At 41.6% G+C, this 21,155-nt stretch overlaps 1 protein-coding gene across 3 annotated transcripts in view; it reads right to left on the bottom strand.

Moving 5' to 3' along the window:
• Window positions 1-21,155, bottom strand: part of LOC119861924 (glypican-5-like) — a 652,536-nt gene that overhangs the window by 129,077 nt on the left and 502,304 nt on the right. For all 3 annotated transcript variants that reach the window (XM_038417713.2, XM_038417710.2, XM_038417711.2), the window contains one exon: window positions 1,272-1,422. In XM_038417713.2, coding sequence (XP_038273641.1) covers window positions 1,272-1,422 — 151 coding nt within the window. The remainder of the gene's footprint in view (window positions 1-1,271; window positions 1,423-21,155) is intronic.

Genomic DNA, 21,155 nt, shown 5'->3' with positions numbered 1-21,155 from the left:
ATTTGGTCAAACTAATTGTAATTATATTTTTAGTTGATATAATCCCAGCTAATCAACGGAAGAGCTAATTATACAAATGTAATTCTTTTGAATCCACAACCATCTCATCATAAATAATTTTATTTCAACCAATTGCAAAAAGGAAGGAGGAGACATTATGTTGCTTCCTTATTTCACATTACTAAAGTTAACAATAAACCAAATTTCAAAAGCTTCTATTTTTTCATTTTTGAAATCTAACTACAAAAGAGCCATTTATATTTTGGCAGTACTACAATATATAAATAGTTTAATTATCAACTGAAAATGATTTAGCACCTGGCTATTGTTTATAATGTACCACATGAAGACAAAAAACATATTACTGAAAACTTTAATCGCTATAACCTCCTGCATCTGGGACATCTAGAAGAAGTCTTTTCACAAGTCAGATACAATACACAACAATAAATTATTAATCAATGAGCAAATAATTTTTAATTGATAACGTATTCATCTATGTTTTCCAATTTTTGTTTATAAAATGTTTGTGAGAAGAATGTTGAAAATCTCTACATTTATTTGTTATTCAAAATTATTTCTGATTTTAATAAACACACTTTTCTCCATATCTGAATAGCTCACCAAACATTTGTTGGAAATAGGGCTAGCTAAAAGAAGCAATTTTTGTATCAGGAAAAATTTAAAGGTTTTGAAATTTTTTTTCATTCTGACGAACAAAAATGAAACCTTTTGAAATTTCTTTGTGAAAAGACATGAGAAACACACACACACACAACCAACCCACCAGAGCAAGGACTTGAACCTGGGTCTTCTACATCTCAGGTGAGTTTTCTAAATGCTAGGCTATTGACCATTCGGCATGGGGGTCATGAAAAACCTTTTTTTTTGTCAAAATCAATACATTTCTGCTAAAGGTTTCAGTTTCCACAGAAAAAAAGTTGACATTTTTTCAACCTGCTGCAGTTGCAAATGTTCGGTATTTCAACGTTGCAAGTTATATTGTTTTGGTTAGTTGCCTAGTGCCTCTTCTTTTGTTAAAAACTTGATTATGTAAGTCACTAACACAATGCAAATTTCAGATTTACAATCCAATATGGAATTTTGAAATTCACTTTCAGCAAATATTTGAGATATAAGTTTAAATTCACTTTCCACAAGCATCAATTTTTTCTTTACCCATGTTCATGGAAAGGCTCCAAAACACTATTGAGTTGAAACCTGCTTTAAAATGTGAATGAATATTCAGAGAACATTTTCCCTGCATTTACCTGCTGTGTGAATTCTGTCACCAGATCCTTGACATCCATCCTCATCGTCACAGTCCCCGCTTGATTCCATTGCTTCACTTTTCCAGCCCCCACTGCCACTTTCCCTGGAAGCCCATTGTTCCAACTTCAATTTTGTCTTCTCTGTATCCAGCTAGAACACAAGAAAATAAGTCACAATGAAATTTAGTGTCTTCACACAATTCAAGATGCAAGTGACAAAGAGCCTGATTCTATAAGGGGCCGAGGACCCTTGGTTTTGAAATACTGTGGGTCTGAGTCTGTTGTTAAAAATGTTATATTTCACCATACGGTTAGTGCAATGTTTTGGTTTATTTTCATATGAAGTCAACAGTAAAGCTTCCTGGATGAGAGGCGGAGTCATCATAGAGGTGTTGCAGGTATTTAATACCTCATACATGAGGGCCCTAGTATCTTACAGGATTGGTCCTTAAGGTAGGATTTTTAGGGCACTGAGCAGTTGACAAGATCAGGTCCAAAGCCTGTGCAGACTGCAAGTTGTTTATCTTGAGTCAGCAAAACATTTGACTGAAACAAATTTCTTGGAATTACTATAGAATAAGAAAAAGCTGTTTCTGGAGTCACTCTGAATTCACGGCATTAGCTCATGCTAGATCAGGTCCAAAGCCTGTGCAGACTGCAAGTTGTTTAATTTGAATCAGCAAAACATTTGACTGAAACAAATTTCTTGGAATTACTATAGAATAAGAACAAGCTGTTTCTGGAGTCACTCTGAATTCACAGCATTAGCGCATGCTAGCTGAAGTACTGTATTTGCCATAAAACAAACCTTTTTTGAGCTTTATATGCCATCCCCATTTTTTGTGAGCAGTGGCTGATGGTGAGCTGTCATACTTTACAATGTAAGAAACACAAATGTGTCATCACAAAGGTCTAGACCACCATTAAAACTTGTTTTCAATGGCAGCCTAAGTGGCAGGCTCTTCTCCCTGTTTGGGGCAAGGCTTTTTCTTTGGTAATTAGAGGGGAAGAAGGTTGTAGCTGATGCTGTGAATGTCATTCTGGTTATGCTGGAAAAGCTCTCACAATAAGGAAGTTTGGCAGTGTTTCCTAAACTTGGCCACTCTGGATTTCAATAATCTCCTCTTGGAAGTTAGTTAATTCCATGGTGGGGTCCCCTCAACTGAGAATGCCTTGTCCTTGGCCCTCACATACATCATTCTGGGCTGTGGTTTTGGCAGTTTGAAGATGGGAATGAGGTCTCTAATATAGCTGGGACCTGATCTGATATATTTACAGCTTTGAAGATCAGAAAAAATCAATCTGGCAGTGGAAATGGCGTGGGAGCCAGCCGAGAAACTGGAGCTCAGGCTTGACACACTAACGGAGATCTAAATGGCAGAAGAGGAAGGCAGCAGCATTTTCCACCACCAGAAACTCTTGAATTGTTTTCACATTCCTCTTCAAATACAACGAGCTTCCATAATAATGCAGTCTGACAAATGCATGTCTCACTGTGCCTAGGGGTCCTGTTCTAGTGAACAATAGTTGCTACCTCGTACTGGGGAGAACCTGGCTAATTTACCCTTTACCTGAAATTGTCCATTTTGGTTTTTCTGAAGATGCACACTGTAGTGGGAAGATGAGTTTGTGAGGGAGAGGAATATGGATTTTAGTTGGGAAAGGCATTGAACACTGTCCAATTGTTGTTGGATTTTTTTTTAAACAAGCTGCCTGATGTCGAGCATCATTATTCACAGGCTGAAAGCTTGATGTCATGGGGAAGTAAGAGAGCAAATATTTTTAGCAAATGTAAAAAATAAATCTGTGTATGTGGAGGAAAAGATTATTCAGTTACTTCATAGATTTATTGTGTCCTGACCGTCTTGGAGGAGACTCATTCATTCTTGGTTATAATCCTTCAGAATGAAAAGAAATGGCTAAGTGGTGAACAGAACAGATGCAAAATTTAATAAAGGCTTTTAATGATTGTTTGCAGTCAAGGCAGAAATGTTTACTGCCTGTTAAGGTAATAACTCTTTTTCAAATTGATTTCATTCAGCACTCATGACTCAAAAGTGAATAACCGAATGATGTGTGTTCAGCTGTCTTGGAAAAGGGCAGAGAAATGAGCTCTGTGTTCAAACATGGGTGCACTGCATCATTTCCCAGACTACTGAATGCTATGTTCTGCCTTCCCTTCAGGAAAACAGCTCAATGGCAACTGATATACACATCTATTAGCCCTCCTTCCCACATTCTACAATTCCTTCCCCAAACCTCCTCTTTCCTAAAGTCTTTCCCAGCAGAGACTTCTACACCTACAGTATCTGCCAGCAGGTGTAGCAAGGACCCCAGCCAAGTCTCCTTCTCCTTTGGCTGAAAAGGCTCCCTCTTATAATAATCCCCACCTCTGGGCCGTTGCCATGTGACCTTTGGTCCCCTGACTCAGTGCCTTGAAACAGGGCACAGGAAACATGCATATGCCCAAGGACATTTTCATGTCCTTTGCCCCTACCTATCAATTGCATGTCCCGTGCTTTGGGAAATCATAGAAATATAAGGTTGGAAGGGACTTTGAGAGGTCATCTAATCCAGCCCCAAATGCTAAAATAGGACCAAATAAACCTAGACTGTCCCTGGCAGGTGTTTGTCCAGCCGGTTCTTAAATGCCTCCAATGATGAGGATTCCACAGACTCCCTTAGAAGCCTATTCCAGAGCTTAACTAGCTTATACATAATTTTTTTCATACTATCTAACCTAAATCTTTTTGCTGCAAATTAAATCCATTACTTCTTGTCCTACCTTCAGTGGGCACAGAGATCAATTGATCATCAACCTCTGTATAACAGCCCTTAACATACTTGAAGCCTGTTATCACATCCCCCCTCAGTCTTCTTCTCTCAAGACTACACATGACAGTTGTTGTTTTTTTAATTTTTCCTCATACGTCAGGTTTTCCAAACCTTTTACCATTTGTATTGCTCTCCTCTGGATTCTCTCCAATTTGTCCACTTCTTTCTTAAAGAGTGGCACACAAAGCTGGACACTATACTCCATCTGAGGCCTCACCAGTGTCAAGTACAGCAGAACAATTATGTCACCAGTGTCAAGTGGAGTGGAACAATTACACTTCTCTTAATACACCCCACAATGACGTTAGCCTTTTGTGCAACTGCATCATATTGTTGGCTCACATTCAATTTGTGATCTACCATAACCCCAGATCCTCTTCAGCAGGACTACTCCCTAGCCAGTTATTCCCCATGTTGAGGTTGAGCAATTGTTTTTTCTTTCCTACAATTCAGTAAAGACAAATGCAAAGTACCATATTTATCTTGTTGATTTCAGACCAATTCTCCAATGTATCAAGGTCTTGAATTCTAACATGGGTATAATAGGCCGGGGAGGCTAAGCCTCCACAAACAGCCTCTGACCCACCGCCTTTGAGAGCATGGAGGGGGCGCCTAGGCCATGGCCCCACCCACACTTTTCCCCCATGGCCCCATCTGCGGCAGAGGAGAGGAGCGAGCGACAGCAGCGGGGCCAAATGGGGAGGGGCCGAATGGGAACGGGACCTGGGGTAGAGCGGAGGTGGGGCCTGGGGTGAAACATGGGTGGGGCCTCGGGGGAGGAGGCTGACAGGGGGTGGGGCCAGAGTCTGGATGCCGGGGGAGCTTCCTTTGCTTGCACTGGCCTCCTCAAATGCCAGAGTCACACGCTGCCTATGAACTCTAAGTCTGTCTTCCAAAGTGCTTACAATCCCTCTCATCCTGATATTATCCACAAATATTATAAACATACTCTCCCCACTCCATTATACAAGTCATTAATGAAAATATTGACTATTACTGGACTATGGTTGGTGTACTGGTGCAGTTAACCAAAATTAACAATAGATTTGTGTACAGGAGTAGCAACTTTATTACTCCTGAAATACTTATTGCATAATAAAGACTCAGATTATCTCCCCCAGATGTATGCATGAAGGGCCTCTTCTGCATGCAGATCTCCCCTACTGCACAGAAGTGGACTTAGCTGCTTCTGCAGTTCCAGCCCATCTCCTCCAGAGGTTTGAGAATATGCAAAGAGAAATGGAAGGAGGCAGAGTCTGGGGAGGGAAATGGCAGGCAGGGATGCGGGTGGCAATAGACATTATCCTCCTTGTGGATCTTATGCAAAAAGGATTATGCAGTCTTATTATCTTTTTGTGTGTTTTTTGTAGGTCCTGGAGGCAGCCAGGTCAGGGGTGGTCACTTGTTTTTGTTCCAATGGAGCCGTGCTGCCAGGCTGTGAGAGGAGCTTCCACTAGAGGCTAGAGCTAATATGAAATACCAAGGCTTTTACCCTGATGGTCCTGACATGCAATGGAGCCCGAGGAATCCTGAAAATTTGGAGGCATCAACCCCCATGATCTTTTCTGTGAGGTGGAGGAGGGACAAATTCCACTCCCTAATGGACCAACATGGAGAGAACCTCTCCAAATGGATTCTCCACCATAGTCTCCTCCCCATACATTACCATGGAAGAAACTGATCTGGATCAATAACTGGCATTTATTTCACACTTTCAACAAAAAAGTTCAATGTGGTATAACTTTACTGATCATACTATCTATCTATCAATACATATGCAGATCAATTCATCAATCACTGAAACCCAACCACCGCCACCTCTGGCCGCTTAAACAGTGAGCAGGAGCCCTGCACAGTAGTTCAGGACCAGAAGTGAAGAATGCAGTACCTTATCCAACTGAAACAGCAGAACTGGATTTTTGGGAGAAGAAATGCAATAACCCCTTTGGATTTGTGCCAGGGCACAGGATCTAATATCTCTACCCTTGTAGAAAACATCATGGGAGTTTTAACAGGAGCATAGACTTTAGGACTTCAATTTTTTCATCCAAAAGATAGCACTTCCAAAAGCATAGTGCTTTCTAATGCTATTCTGGGCCACTGGTTTGGTACTGACTTAATTAAAAGACCAACCCTGTAATGAACAGCTCCAGTCCTGCTTGCTTTATGAGAATTGGCAGACTGACTACCAGCAGGTGGGTATGAAGTGTCCATATTGTATCTTTTGCTCATTAAAAGGCAACATGAATAAGGCCTAATCTAAAACTCCTTGACGTTAATGGGAGTCTTTCCACTGACTATGGGGATTTGGATCAAGCACATAGTCCTCTAAAGAGTGTTGAGAACCTACACAATATTCCTGAATAGATTGCTTTGCATTTGATTTAGCTGAAATGTGTGTAAAATCACATGTAACCAGGAAGCTCTGGATTAAATACACCACTGACAAGGTGCATGCATATTGTTTATTCCAGCAAATGCCTGGAGTATATTATATGCAGGAAATGTGGTTTACCATGCTTGTTCCAAATGTTATGTGACACAAAGGGCCCAAATCTCCCACTATGGGCCAAACCTTAATTCATTCTCTTGATCTTTGACCATAGGGCATGGTCGAATACAGATTTATTCTCAAACACTTTTTGTACAATGGCAGCATTCCCAGTCGAGCATCAATTTTGTGAATGCCCCTCCAGATTAATTAATTAATAGCTGTATAGCTCCTTGAGATACTATTCTGTAAAAGTGCAACTATTACATTTGTATCTGAGGTAAGAATTCAGCAAAATAGAATAACAAGGGCTCATTTAATCAGAAAATAGGGTTTTTTTAAATTATATTTTGCACCATACTTTCAAGTTTATCAGATCAGTGAACATGGCAATGGTAAAGCTATGAGGATACCATATGGATACCATAGGATAACTTCTCCTAAAGATGAATGCTTGGAATATTCAAAGATAACTCCTACATGTTAATTGTTTCCCAAGTTGTCTGTTTCCTCTATGATGTACTTCAGTATGAATATTTTTATATTCCAAAAAGATGGCCATTGCTATGAACTGAATAAACTTGACAACAGTTCACCTGTTAGTCAATTACAAAGAGTATGAGTCGAGACATCTCTCACTTGCGATGTTTTCATAGACATCAAGACAGACATAATTTAATTTAAAAATACATCATTTAGTAACTGAAGGCAAAACATGATCCTGTCTAAAGAGGCCGACAAACAATTTTTTTTCAAAACTGCTCTGATGAAATACGTATCACTATCTTCAGAGACAATTAATTTTGCGCGAACAATGTAAAAAAGCCTACTCTAGAAAATAAAGTCACAAATGACTCAATCCTTCCTGTTAGAATATAAGTATTTTTTCTCAGTCTGCTCAGTGTTTCATTAAAAAAAGTCCTTTTTAAGTCCTTTGCTTATTAGGTCAGAAATGACTACAGCAGAATGAAACAATACGCTGCTTTCTTAGCCAATTGTCTGTATTTTTTCATAAGAACTGACAAAATTAGTGCTATACATAAAGGGCTGGATTTTACTGATGCCTGGTGAGTGAGCAGATGCTCTGTCAATTCACAAAACAATAGGAACATAACAAATTTTAGGACATAACAGCCACATATACTTATTCTAAGTGCATCCTCTCCTTTGAGATGACATGTATAGTCAATTTCCCTCCATATGTGCACTTAATCCCCTCATAAAACTGTTTGCTTTTGTTTCTGCCCTTCACATTTACTCCGTGCGGTCCTTTTCTTTCTTTTGGCATAAAGAAGCAAAACTCTTCTTTTTCTTCAATCTCTTGTCAGGCATTTTCTTCAGTCTGCTGTCCCTCATGCTTGTTTCTCACACTAACTCCAAAAGGCTTCAGAGTAGAAGCCGTGTTAGTCTGTATTCGCAAAAAGAAAAGGAGTACTTGTGGCACCTTAGAGACTAACAAATTTATTAGAGCATAAGCTTTCGTGAGCTACAGCTCACTTCATCGGATGCATTTGGTGGAAAAAACACAGGAGAGATTGATATACACACACAGAGAACATGAAACAAAGGGTTTATCATACACACTGTAAGGAGAGTGATCACTTAAAATAAGCCATCACCAGCAGCGGGGGGGGAAAGGAGAAAAACCTTTCATGGTGACAAGCAAGGTAGGCTAATTCCAGCAGTTAACAAGAATATCAGAGGAACAGTGGGGGGTGGGGTGGGGGGGGAGAAATACCATGGGGAAATAGTTTTACTTTGTGTAATGACTCATCCATTCCCAGTCTCTATTCAAGCCTAAGTTAATTGTCTCCAGTTTGCAAATTAATTCTAATTCAGCAGTCTCTCGTTGGAGTCTGTTTTTGAAGCTTTTTTGTTGAAGGATAGCCACTCTTAGGTCTGTGATCGAGTGACCAGAGAGATTGAAGTGTTCTCCAACTGGTTTTTGAATGTTATAATTCTTGACGTCTGATTTGTGCCCATTCATTCTTTTACATAGAGACTGTCCAGTTTGGCCAATGTACATGGCAGAGGGGCATTGCTGGCACATGATGGCATATATCACATTGGTAGATGCGCAGGTGAAGGAGCCTCTGATAGTGTGGCTGATGTGATTAGGCCCTATGATGGTATCCCCTGAATAGATATGTGGACAGAGTTGGCAACGGGCTTTGTTGCAAGGATAGGTTCCTGGATTAGTGATTCATAATCAAAAAGGCTGACAAAGGAGGTGCTGTCGTCATCATGAATAGGTCGGAGTATGAACAAGAGGCTACTAGGTAGCTCTCCAACACCACTTTCTACAAGCCATTACCCTCTGATCCCACTGAGAGTTACCAAAAGAAACTACAGCATTTGCTCAAGAAACTCCCTGAAAAAGCACAAGAACAAATCCGCACAGACACACCCCTAGAACCCCGACCTGGGGTATTCTATCTGCTACCCAAGATCCATAAACCTGGAAATCCTGGACGCCCCATCATCTCAGGCATTGGCACCCTGACAGCAGGATTGTCTGGCTATGTAGACTCCCTCCTCAGGCCCTTCATTACCAGCACTCCCAGCTATCTTCGAGACACCACTGACTTCCTGAGGAAACTACAGTCCATTGGTGATCTTCCTAAAAACACCATCCTAGCCACTATGGATGTAGAAGCCCTCTACACCAACATTCCACACAAAGATGGACTACAAGCCATCAGGAACAGTATCCCCGATACTGTCACGGCTAACCTGGTGGCTGAACTTTGTGACTTTGTCCTCACCCATAACTATTTCACATTTGGGGACAATGTATACCTTCAAATCAGCGGCACTGCGATGGGTACCCGCATGGCCCCACAGTATGCCAACATTTTTATGGCTGACTTAGAACAACGCTTCCTCAGCTCTCGTCCCCTAATGCCCCTACTCTACTTGCGCTACATTGATGACATCTTCATCATCTGGACCCATGGAAAAGAAGCTCTTGAGGAATTCCACCATGATTTCAACAATTTCCATCCCACCATCAACCTCAGCCTGGACCAGTCCACACAAGAGATCCACTTCCTGGACACTACGGTGCTAATAAGCGATGGTCACATAAACACCACCCTATATCGGAAACCTACTGACCGCTATTCCTACCTACATGCCTCTCGCTTTCATCCAGATCATACCACTCGATCCATTGTCTACAGCCAAGCTCTACGATATAACCGCATTTGCTCCAACCCCTCAGACAGAGACAAATACCTACAAGATCTCTATCATGCATTCCTACAACTACAATTCCTCTGTTTTTTCCAACAAATGCATCCGACGAAGTGAGCTGTAGCTCACGAAAGCTTATGCTCTAATAAATTTGTTAGTCTCTAAGGTGCCACAAGTACTCCTTTTCTTTTTTCCAAAAGGCTTGTGGCACTTCCCTTCTCTAGTCCCTTCAGAGATGAGAATACCTCAATAAGGGGCCCTCTTATGTTAATTTTTACCTAAAGAATAAAAATGTATAACCTTTTTGAACAAGGGAGACTCCTGGGTATCATTCTGGGTTCCTTCTGCTCTATTTACCCAATTCCCTGGCATAACCCAGGGAATTGGGTAAATAGAGTTAAATAGAATTGGTATTTACCCAATACCCAGGCATAACAAATCGGGTTTCACCTATATGATACTAAAATAATCTAATCAAATTGTTATGTATACTTCATTAAATTTGGTTGAGCACTTTCAATGGTTTTAGAATTTCATTCATGTCTTCTCCCCACTCCTCACAAAGCCTTTCTGCTTAGCGTTTTGACCACTATGCATAGATATACTTTTCTTAGGTTTTAGAATCATTGAATAATATAATATTACGATTGGAAGAGATCTCAGGAGGTCATATAGTCCAACCCCAACCCCTAAGCAGGACCAACCCCAACTAAATCATCCCAGCCAAGGCTTTGTCAAACCGGGCCTTAAAAACCTCAAAGGATGGAGATTCCACCACCTCCCTAGGTAACCCATTCCAGTGCTTCACCATTCTTCTAGTGAAATAGTGTTTCCTAATATCCAATATAGATCTCCCCAACTGCAACTTGAGACCATTGCTTCCTGTTCTGTCATCAGCCACCATTGAACAGCCTAGCTCCATCTCTTTGGAACCCCCCTTTAGGTAATTGAAGGCTGCTATTAAATCCCCCCTCACTCACTCTTCTGAAGACTAAATAACCCCAGTTTCCTCAGCCTCTCCTCGTAAGTCATGTGCCCCAGCCCACTGATCATTTTCGTTGCCCTCCGCTGGACTCTCTCCAATTTGTCCACATCCCTTCTGTAGTGTGGGGACTAAAACTGGATGCAATACTTCAGGTGTGGCCTCACCAGTGTCTAATAGAGGGGAATAATCACTTCCCTCATCTGCTGGCAATGCTCCTACTAATACAGCCCAATATGCCATTGGCCTTCTTGGCAACAAGTGCACACTGCTGCCTCATATCCAGCTTCTCGTTCACTGTAATCCCCAGGTCCTTTTCTGCAGAACTTCTACTTAGCCACTCGGTCCTCAGCCTGTAGCAGTGCATGGGATTCTTCCTTCCTAAGTACAGAACTCTGCACTTGTCCTTGTTGAACCTCATCAGATTTCTTTTGGCCCAATCCTCCAATTTGTCTAGGTCACTCTGGGCCCTATCCCTACCCTCCATCGTATCTACATCTACCTTCATCTTAGTGTCATCTGCAAACTTGCTGAGGGTGCAATTAATCCCATCATCCGGATCATTAATAAAGATGTTGAACAAAACTGGCCCCAGGACTGACCCCTGGTATCCACTTGATACCAGCTGCCAACTAGACACTGAGCCATTGATCACTACCCATTGAGCCCAACAATCTAGCCAGCTTTCTATCCACCTTATAGTCCATTCATCCAATCCATACTTTTTTAACTTGCTGGCAAGTATACTATGGGAGACCATATCAAAAGCTTTGCTAAGGTCAAGTTTTATCCCAGTCTAATCACCTTCATTTGTTTATGGAAAATTGTGTAAGTCACTTCTCTGCCAGTGTTCCTAGGTCATGTAAGTAATTTTGCATTTTGATGCCTTTTCCTTTCTACTTAACTTTTTTCCCACTAGTTTTGTTTCATCAGCAAACTTCATCAAATGTTCTCTCTTCTAGACAATTTAGGATGATAAATGTGAACAAAATTGGTTCTAGTGCTGATCTTTGTGGACTCCATTATCCACCTCAATTCACCCTGAATTGCTCCACTTACAAGATGACCTAAGTCTACAATAACCAACCCAAATCTTTATCTATTCAAGCATTTTTAGATTTAGATTTTCAGAAAGCTTTTGACAAAGTCTGTCACCAATGGCTCTTAAGCAAACTAAGCAGTCATGGGATAAGAGGGAAGGTTCTCTCATGGATTGTTAAAAGATAAGAAACAAAGGGTAGGAATAAATGGTCAGTTTTCAGAATGGAGAGAGGTAAATAGTGGTGTCCTCCAGGGCTCTGTACTGGGCCCAGTCCTATTTAACATATTCATAAATGATCTGGAAAAAGGGGTAAAGAGTGAGGTGGCAAAATTTACAGATGATACAAAACTACTCAAGATAGTTAAGGCCCAGGTAGACTGTGAAGAGCTACAAAAGGATCTCTCAAAACTGGGTGACTGGGCAACAAAATGGCAGATGAAATTCCATGTTGATAAATAAAAGAAATGCACATGGGAAAACATAACCCAACTATACATATAAAATGATAGGGTCTAAATTAGCTGTTACCACTCAAGAAAGAGATCGTGGAGTCATTGTGGATAGTTCTCTGAAAACAATCACTCAATTTGCAGCAGCAATCAAAAAAGCTAACAGAATGTTGGGAATCTTTAAGACAGGGATAGATAATATGGCAGAAAATATTATATTGCCTCTATATAGATCCATAGTATGCCCACATCTTGAATACTGTGTGCAGATGTGGTCGCCCCATCTCAAAAAAGATATATTGGAACTGGAAAAGGTTCAGAAAAGGGCAATAAAAATAATTAGGTGTATGAATAGCTGTCGTGTGAGGAGAGATTAATAAGACTGGTACTTTTCAGCTTGGAAAAGAGACAACTAAGGAGGGATATGATAGAGGTTTATAAAAGCATGACTGGTGGGGAGAAAGTAAATAAGGAAGTGCTATTTACTCCTTCTCATAACACAAGAACTAGGGGCCACCAAATAAAATTAATAGGTAGCAGGTTTAAAACAAACAAAAGCAAGTATTTCTTCACACAATGCACAGTAAACCGGTAGAACTCCTTGCCAGAGGGATGTTGTGATGGCCAACACTATAACATGGTTCAAAAAAGAACTAGATAAATTCATGGAGGATAGGTTCATCAATGGCTATGAGCCAGGATGGGCAGGGATGGTGTCCCTAGCCGCTGTTTGCCAGAAGCTGGGAATGGGTGACGGGATGTATCACGTGGATGATTACCTGTTCTATTCATTCCTTCTGGGGCACCTGGCATTGGCCACTGTCGGAAGACAGGCTACTGGACTAGATGGACCTTTGGTCTGACACAGTATGGCTGTTCTTATATTCTTATTTTTTCTCCTACAACCATTTACTAACATTGCATGTGACCACATTTTACTAAGATATAGATAATTCATAATTTTGGCTCCCACCAATTCATGTTTTCGTTATTGCTTTAAACAATTCTAAAGAATTTCATGTCAATGGTTGTCCTTCTGTAAATTGATGGTAATGAATTTTAGGAATTAAGAATAAACTTTCAAAAGGGAATCCAACCTGCACCCTCAGTTGAATTACTATGGCAATTCTGTATCTTTACCTAATTGTAGGTACAATGTGCAAGTTAGATGACCAAATGACTCCTACATTTACACCTACATTTGATATTGCAGGAACCTAAATGCAGAGGTAAATGACATCTGCAAAAAAGGAAGACTTGGTCTCGGCCCTTTTGTAAATACATTCATTATTTTGCAGTAGATTGGCATGTTTGTCTTGATTTGTGAAACCAGTATTTTTCTCAGTGCTTAAGTGAAGGTTACGGGCCTGAAATTATTTCTCTCTTGCCAGTCTTTTACTTACCAGTGAAACACCACAAGACCTGTTTCTACAGTATATTGTGTGTTTCTTCTTCCCATCTTTTTGCTTACTCCCTTATAAGAATTCTAGAAAGGGTTCAATCTATTCTACGAATTTTTGTCAATGTTAAGTGTTTTCATTACTTGATCAACTCTTCTGCCGTGATTCTGAGCCCCTTCAACACTACCTATTCATCTCCTGGGAAATTTGTTATCTTTCTTGCATTTCTCTCCCCATTCTCAGGACAAATAATGGATTTAGTTAGTTGATGGTGTTTTTTGTTCTTGTTTTTGTTTAACTGTGTCTATCATAAGTCATTAAATTACTCTTCTCATGTTTTAAAGGACATTCTGATTCCTTCAACTAATTTTAGCTCCTAATCATTTTTCAAATCGCTCTTGTAATCTTTCTTTCTTTCTCCACAAATACCTGCTTCTTTGCTGTTTTACATCTTTAACTTCACTTTGAAATCTATTCAGTCCTTTGTACTTGAGGTTTTGGACTTTCATGTCTTTCTTACCTGTGATTAGGTTTTTGCACTTCCTGGTTTATGCAAATGGACTTTCTAGTATGTTGATTGCTAGAGAAAACACTTACCACTATGGCAACAATAATTTATCTTTGAATACTTTCCATTTACCCTGTGTGTCCTTCCTCTAATTTGGCTTTTTGCCCACTAATTCTACCTCACTTCCCAAAGTGATCTAGAATGTGCATAGTCAATGGGAGACCTCAAAAAAGAAAAGGAGTACTTGTGGCACCTTAAAGGCTAACAAATTTATTTGAGCATAAGCTTTCGTGAGCTACAGCTCACTTCAACGGATGCATTCAGTGGAAAATACAATGGGGAGATGATTTATATATACAGAGAACATGAAACAATGGGTGTTATCATACACATTCTATGGAGAGTGATCACTTAAGATGAGCTATTACCAGCAGGAGGGAATGGGGGGGGAAGAAAACCTTTGGTAGTGATAATCAAGGTGGGCCATTTCCAGCAGTTGAAAAGAACGTCTGAGGAACAGTGCGGGGTGGGGGAAATAACATGGGGAAATAGTTTTACTTTGTGTAATGACCCATCCACTCCCAGTCTCTATTCAAGCCTAAGTTAATTGTATCCAGTTTGCAAAATAATTCCAATTCAGCAGTCTCTCGTTGGAATTTGTTTTTGAAGTTTTTTTGTTGAAGAATGGCCACTTTCAGGTCTGTAATCGTGTGACGGGAGAGATTGAAGTGTTCTCCAACTGGTTTTTGAATGTTATAATTCTTGACGTCTGATTTGTGTCCATTTATTCTTTTATGTAGAGACTGTCCAGTTTGACCAATGTACATGGCAGAGGGGCATTATTGGCACATGATGGCATATATCACATTGGTAGATGCACAGGTGAACGAGCCTAATCTATCCCATCTCGGAGCCTCTCCTATTTTCGACATATCCGACTCAAGGAATATTTCCAGCACACCTCTGAACAACATATTAGAGACCTTTCTACCAACACTACAAAAAGAAGGATTCTGGGTGGACTCCTCCTGAAGGTTGAAACAACAGACTGGACTTCTATATAGAGTGCTTCCGCCAACGTGTACGGGCTAAAATTGTGGAAAAGCAGCATCACTTGCCCCATAACCTCAGCTGTGTAAAACACAATGCCATCCACAGCCTCAGAAACAACTCTGACATCATAATCAAAAAGGCTGACAAAGGAGGTGCTGTCGTCATCATGAATAGGTCAGAATATGAACAAGAGGCTACTAGGCAGCTCTCCAACACCACTTTCTACAAGCCATTACCCTCTGATCCCACTGAGAGTTACCAAAAGAAACTACAGCATTTGCTCAAGGAACTTCCTGAAAAAGCACAAGAACAAATCTGCACAGACACACCCTTGGAACCCCGACCTGGAGTATTCTATCTGCTACCCAAGATCCATAAACCTGGAAATCCTGGATGCCCCATCATCTCAGGCATTGGCACCCTGACAGCAGGATTGTCTGGCTATGTTGACTCCCTCCTCAGGCCCTACATTACCAGCACTCCCAGCTATCTTTGAGACACCACTGACTTCCTGAGGAAACTACAATCCATCGGTGATCTTCCTGAAAACACCATCCTGGCCACTATGGATGTAGAAGCCCTCTGCACCAACATTCCACACAAAGATGGACTACAAGCCATCAGGAACAGTATCCCCGATAATGTCACAGCTAACCTGGTGGCTGAACTTTGTGACTTTGTCCTCACCCATAACTATTTCACATTTGGAGACAATGTATACCTTCAAATCAGTGGCACTGCGATGGGTACCCGCATGGCCCCACAGTATGCCAACATTTTCATGGCTGACTTAGAACAACGCTTCCTCAGCTCTCGTCCCCTAATGCTCCTACTCTACTTGCGCTACATTGATGACATCTTCATCATCTGGACCCATGGAAAAGAAGCCCTTGAGGAATTCCACCATGATTTCAACAATTTCCATTCCACCATCAACCTCAGCCTGGTCCAGTCCACACAAGAGATCCGCTTCCTGGACACTATGGTACTAATAAGCAATGGTCACATAGAAACCACCCTATATCGGAAACCTACTGACGGCTATTCCTACCTACATGCCTCCAGCTCTCATCCAGATCACACCACATGATCCATTGTCTACAGCCAAGCTCTACGATACAACAGCATTTGCTCCAACCCCTCAGACAGAGACAAACACCTACAAGATCTCTATCAAGCAGTCTTACAACTACAATACCCACCTGCTGAAGTGAAGAAACAGATTGACAGAGCCAGAAGAGTACCCAGAAGTCACCTACTACAGGACAGGCCCAACAAAGAAAATAACAGAACGCCACTAGCCATCACCTTCAGCCCCCAACTAAAACCTCTCCAACGCATCATCAAGGATCTACAACCTATCCTGAAGACGACCCATCACTCTCACAGATCTTGGGAGACAAGCCAGTCCTTGCTTACAGACAGCCCCCGAACCTAAAACAAATACTCACCAGCAACCACACACCACACAACAGAACCACTAACTCAGGAACCTATCCTTGCAACAAAGCCCGTTGCCAACTCTGTCCACATATCTATTCAGGGGATACCATCATAGGGCCTAATCACATCAGCCACGCTATCAGAGGCTCATTCACCTGCGCATCTACCAATGTGATATATGCCATCATGTGCCAGCAATGCCCCTCTGCCACGTACATTGGTCAAACTGGACAGTCTCTACGTAAAAGAATGAATGGACACAAATCAGACGTCAAGAATTATAACATTCAAAAACCAGTCGGAGAACACTTCAATCTCTCTGGTCACTCGATTACAGACCTAAGGGTGGCTATTCTTCAACAAAAAAACCCTTCAAAAACAGACTCCAACGAGAGACTGCTGAATTAGAATTAATTTGTAAACTGGAGACAATTAACTTAGGCTTGAATAGAGACTGGGAGTGGATGGGTCATTACACAAAGTAAAACTATTTCCCCATGTTATTTCCCCCACCTCCCACCCCCACTGTTCCTCAGACGTTCTTGTCAACTGCTGGAAATGGCCCATCTTGATTATCACTACAAAAGGTTTTCTCCCCCCCTCCACTCCCTCCTGCTGCTAATAGCTCATCTTAAGTGATCACTCTCCTTAGAGTGTGTATGATAACACCCATTGTTTCATGTTCTCTGTGTATATAAATCATCTCCCCACTGTTATTTTCCACTGAATGCATCTGATGAAGTGAGCTGTAGCTCACAAAAGCTTATGCTCAAATAAATTTGTTAGCCTCTAAGGTGCCACAAGTACTTCTTTTCTGTTTTTGAGGTTAGCTTTATAATTTTTTCCTCTCAGATCATTATTAAAAGTGGCTATGTTTATGCTATGTTTCTGCAGAGTGCTTATAGTATGATTAGTTTAATGAGCTAAAAATCTTGGGATGCCCTTGAAATATTTTTACTCAAATATTTTTACTCAGATTTACACTGTACAGATGTACACTGTACTCAAATATAAAGACAAATAGGAATGTGAATTCTGTGAATCTCTTGAGTTATTAACAGAAGCTCTATAATAACTGCACTCCCCATTCCTACAAACCATCAGTTGTAATTCACTAATTCTGAATTATCTGAAGTGAACATTTTATCTCCTATTACTTTACTATTAACTCTAAACAATCACTAGTTCTATCTCAGCAGGAAAAATGGTTTGAAAAGAGCTGACATATTTTGGTCGATTTGGTTAGTAGTTTAATAGTCATGTCTCAAAAGAAGAAATAAGCACTTGACATAGTTTTTTACATCTTAGCTACTCATAGATTACACCTCTATAGGGTGAAATTCATCCTGTATTAAAAGACACAGAAAACTATGATTTTGTGATTCTACTTTTCTATAAGTGTGTCAGAGCTTGGGAAAAGAACCAGAGTGTTGGGGAAATGAGAATGGGGACTCTTAGAAAAGAAACAACATACACTGTCACGTCACTAATGAGACATATCCTTCTTCCTTCCAAGAGGAGATTGTTCAGTATTTGCTTTTAGCTGTGGCTGTCCCACTCAGTGGCCTTGATTCACCTCACAAACACATTTTGATGACAGATAGCCTGGTCTCCTGATCCTGACAAGGGACGCTGGTGAGAAGATGCTAGTTGGGTGGGCTAAGAGCTCTACCCTGAGGGATAATCCCGCTAGGTCCCTTGATGTACGGATGCTGATACTTATGTGTCGGGTTCTGCATATGTGCCCATTTTGGGGGCCATATTCACAATAGCATTTTTATTGTGCATTTTGGGTCATCAAGGTGTTTGAGCTATGTTGGCAGAAGAGTGTGCTCTGTACCAAGGAGACCTCTGAAGGGAGCAAAGGGGATGGACTGAGTATGTTTCTTTAGGATCGATGCTGCCACCTCAGCAGTGCTGATAGGGGTGCATGTATGTGATGGGGCATCCTCCCCAAACACACCCTGAAAGGGTTAACATAGGCCAGATGGGCCAATTAACCTATTAGGCTGCAAACCCAAGGACATTTAGGCAGAGAGGAAAACCCTAATCAAGGAAACAATGTTAACTGGTAGGAGAAAGGAGGCTGCATGGAGTACAGGTGCAGTCACTCTCCCTGGGACAGGGGAGAGAAAGAGATTTGGACCCAAGAGAAAGGGTTTGTCTAGCAGACCCAGAGGAAAAGGGTTTGGTTAGAAGGGTGGAGAATGTGAGCCTGGGATAGGCAAGGTAGGAAGTAGTCCAGGGGAGTGGCAGGGAGGTTTGTGGTTGCCCAGACCTTTGCTGCTGGAGATAGGGCCTTGGACTGGAACCGAGAGTAGAGGGCGGGCCTGGGTTCCCCTACCAGCCACTGGGTGAGTGGCACAATCTGGGCAGGGAACTTGAAGGCTGTCTGGGAAAATGCATTCTAGCCACTGAGGGAGTGACCCAGCCAGGGCAGTGAACTTAAGGATTGCCTGGGATGACAAGGAAGTTGTTGATATTACCCTGCAAGGAGAGGACTCTTGTGACTTGGCTGGAGGACTAAGCCATGAAGATGAGGCACTGCAGCTCCTGAGGAGCAAGAAAGGGGGCCACAGACCAGGAGAGTGAGACGATGGGATGAGGAACCACAAGAAGGGCATCAGACTGAAAGAGCCAATCCCCAGAGTGGCCAAGGGGAAGCACTGCCAAGTGGTGAGCAGAGGTCCCGGTGACAGTGCACCAAAATCCAGGCTACTGGTGGATGGTGCTCAGACTGCTATAGGTCATACATCAGTGCATCACAGGATTAAAGACTTCAAAACTAGGGTGTTAGCATCTCCAATTTATGTGTGTGTGTGTGTGTGCGCGTGTAAGAGAGAGAGAGAGAGAATGCCTGTGTGTGCTAGACAGATGTTGTTGATATCACTGGCCGAGGTAACTCTTATTCCTGGGTACAAGTATGAGGCATAAGGTTGCCAAATTTCCAATTTCTTAAAACTGGACACTACATTTCTGCCCCCCCCCGCCCATTCCCCTGCCGGTTGCCCACTCCCCACTCCCTCAGGACTCACCAGCCGCCTTCAGAGCCGGGTTTGGAGCTGATGCGGAACCTGCCTACCCACGAGATGCAGGTGGGAAGTAGCTTTGGCTGAGAAGGGGCTGATGGGGGTTCCGGTGTTCTGCCTCCTGCTGCTCTGCCTCCTGCCCTGACGCTTCCTGGTCCCCATGCACTGGGCCATGCTGGCAGGGGTGTTTGCAGGCAGCAACCCCCATTCTAGTGCCCCTCCAGATGTCAACTGGACTTTTGATGTCTGGTCAGTACTTCTGACCAGACATCTTACAGGTCCCCTTTCGACTGGAAAGTTCGGTTGAAAACCGGACATCTGGCAACCCTAGTCAGGCACCCCGCAGAATGACAGATCAGCGTATTGTGTTGGATGATTGGGGCACAGAGACACTCTACCCTACATTGATTGAGAGAAAACTGCAGGAACTTACTGCAGCTGGGTATCAGCTGTTATGTTCAGGTAACATTTATGATAAAATTGTAAACTGAGAACTTCAGTACAGGGACAGGTGTCGTGTATTTATTTTATGTCATCCTCGAAGGTGACACTTGCCAATTCCTTGTTCCTGACTGAACTGGATTTTTATGTTTATTTTACAATTTTCATTTTCTTTAACATCTGTTTCATATTTTGCTAGATTTTATTATTCTGCAACTGTTTTTAACCTCTAAAATCACAAACCAAAACCACTCAGATTAGCTTAATCTACTGGAACATTATTTTCAAGACTGCCTAATTTCTGCATAGGCAGGACCAAAGTATGTCCACGGTTACATCTGTGTAATCCTATTGCAATGAGTGGGGTTTCACATGAGGGCAGAATTTGACTCAGCATTTATTAATTATTGTTCACATTTAAACCTGGGATATGGCTGCCCTGTTTAACTAAAAGCTCAGACTTGTTAGGTTTTAGAGTTCTAATAATAGGACAAGAACATTCTATTTGATCAGACTTAGGAAGTGTGAAATGAGAAGTGCCTGCAATCAGCAGGCTGGTTGCACTCCATCAATCCTTGAATGGCACCCTTTTGATAAGCTGCATGTTTTTATGGGTTAAGTAAGTAAACAGTGGCCTCTCTAAATTGGCTTTCTTGTTGAGCTGAGCCAAACCTTTCTTGTTGCTTTGTCCACAGACAGCAATTATGTTTTTTATTTGCTGAAGGAAATGTTCATGCCATGCTCCACTGCATGTTAATTCTGTTTCATGTTCTTGGATAATTATCTGTTTTCAAGCTCTCTGTTAGTGAATATCATTTTCATCATTGTATGAAAACCTGGACGTTTCATTGGGAAGACTAGAGAACAATCCAAACATCTCACTACAAGCTGCCATTCACTGTGCTCAGGTTTTGAATGTGATGTCTCAATGTTAAAACACACACAGGGCTCTGTTTAGCTTCCTCAAAATAAATGTCATCAACTGAGCTCTTCAGTTGCAATATTCATCTCATTCT

The sequence above is a fragment of the Dermochelys coriacea genome, chromosome 9 (assembly GCF_009764565.3).
Source record: "Dermochelys coriacea isolate rDerCor1 chromosome 9, rDerCor1.pri.v4, whole genome shotgun sequence".
Taxonomy (NCBI): domain Eukaryota; kingdom Metazoa; phylum Chordata; order Testudines; family Dermochelyidae; genus Dermochelys; species Dermochelys coriacea.
Note: the sequence above shows the minus strand (reverse complement) of the source record. Positions and strands in the feature narration are given on the sequence as shown.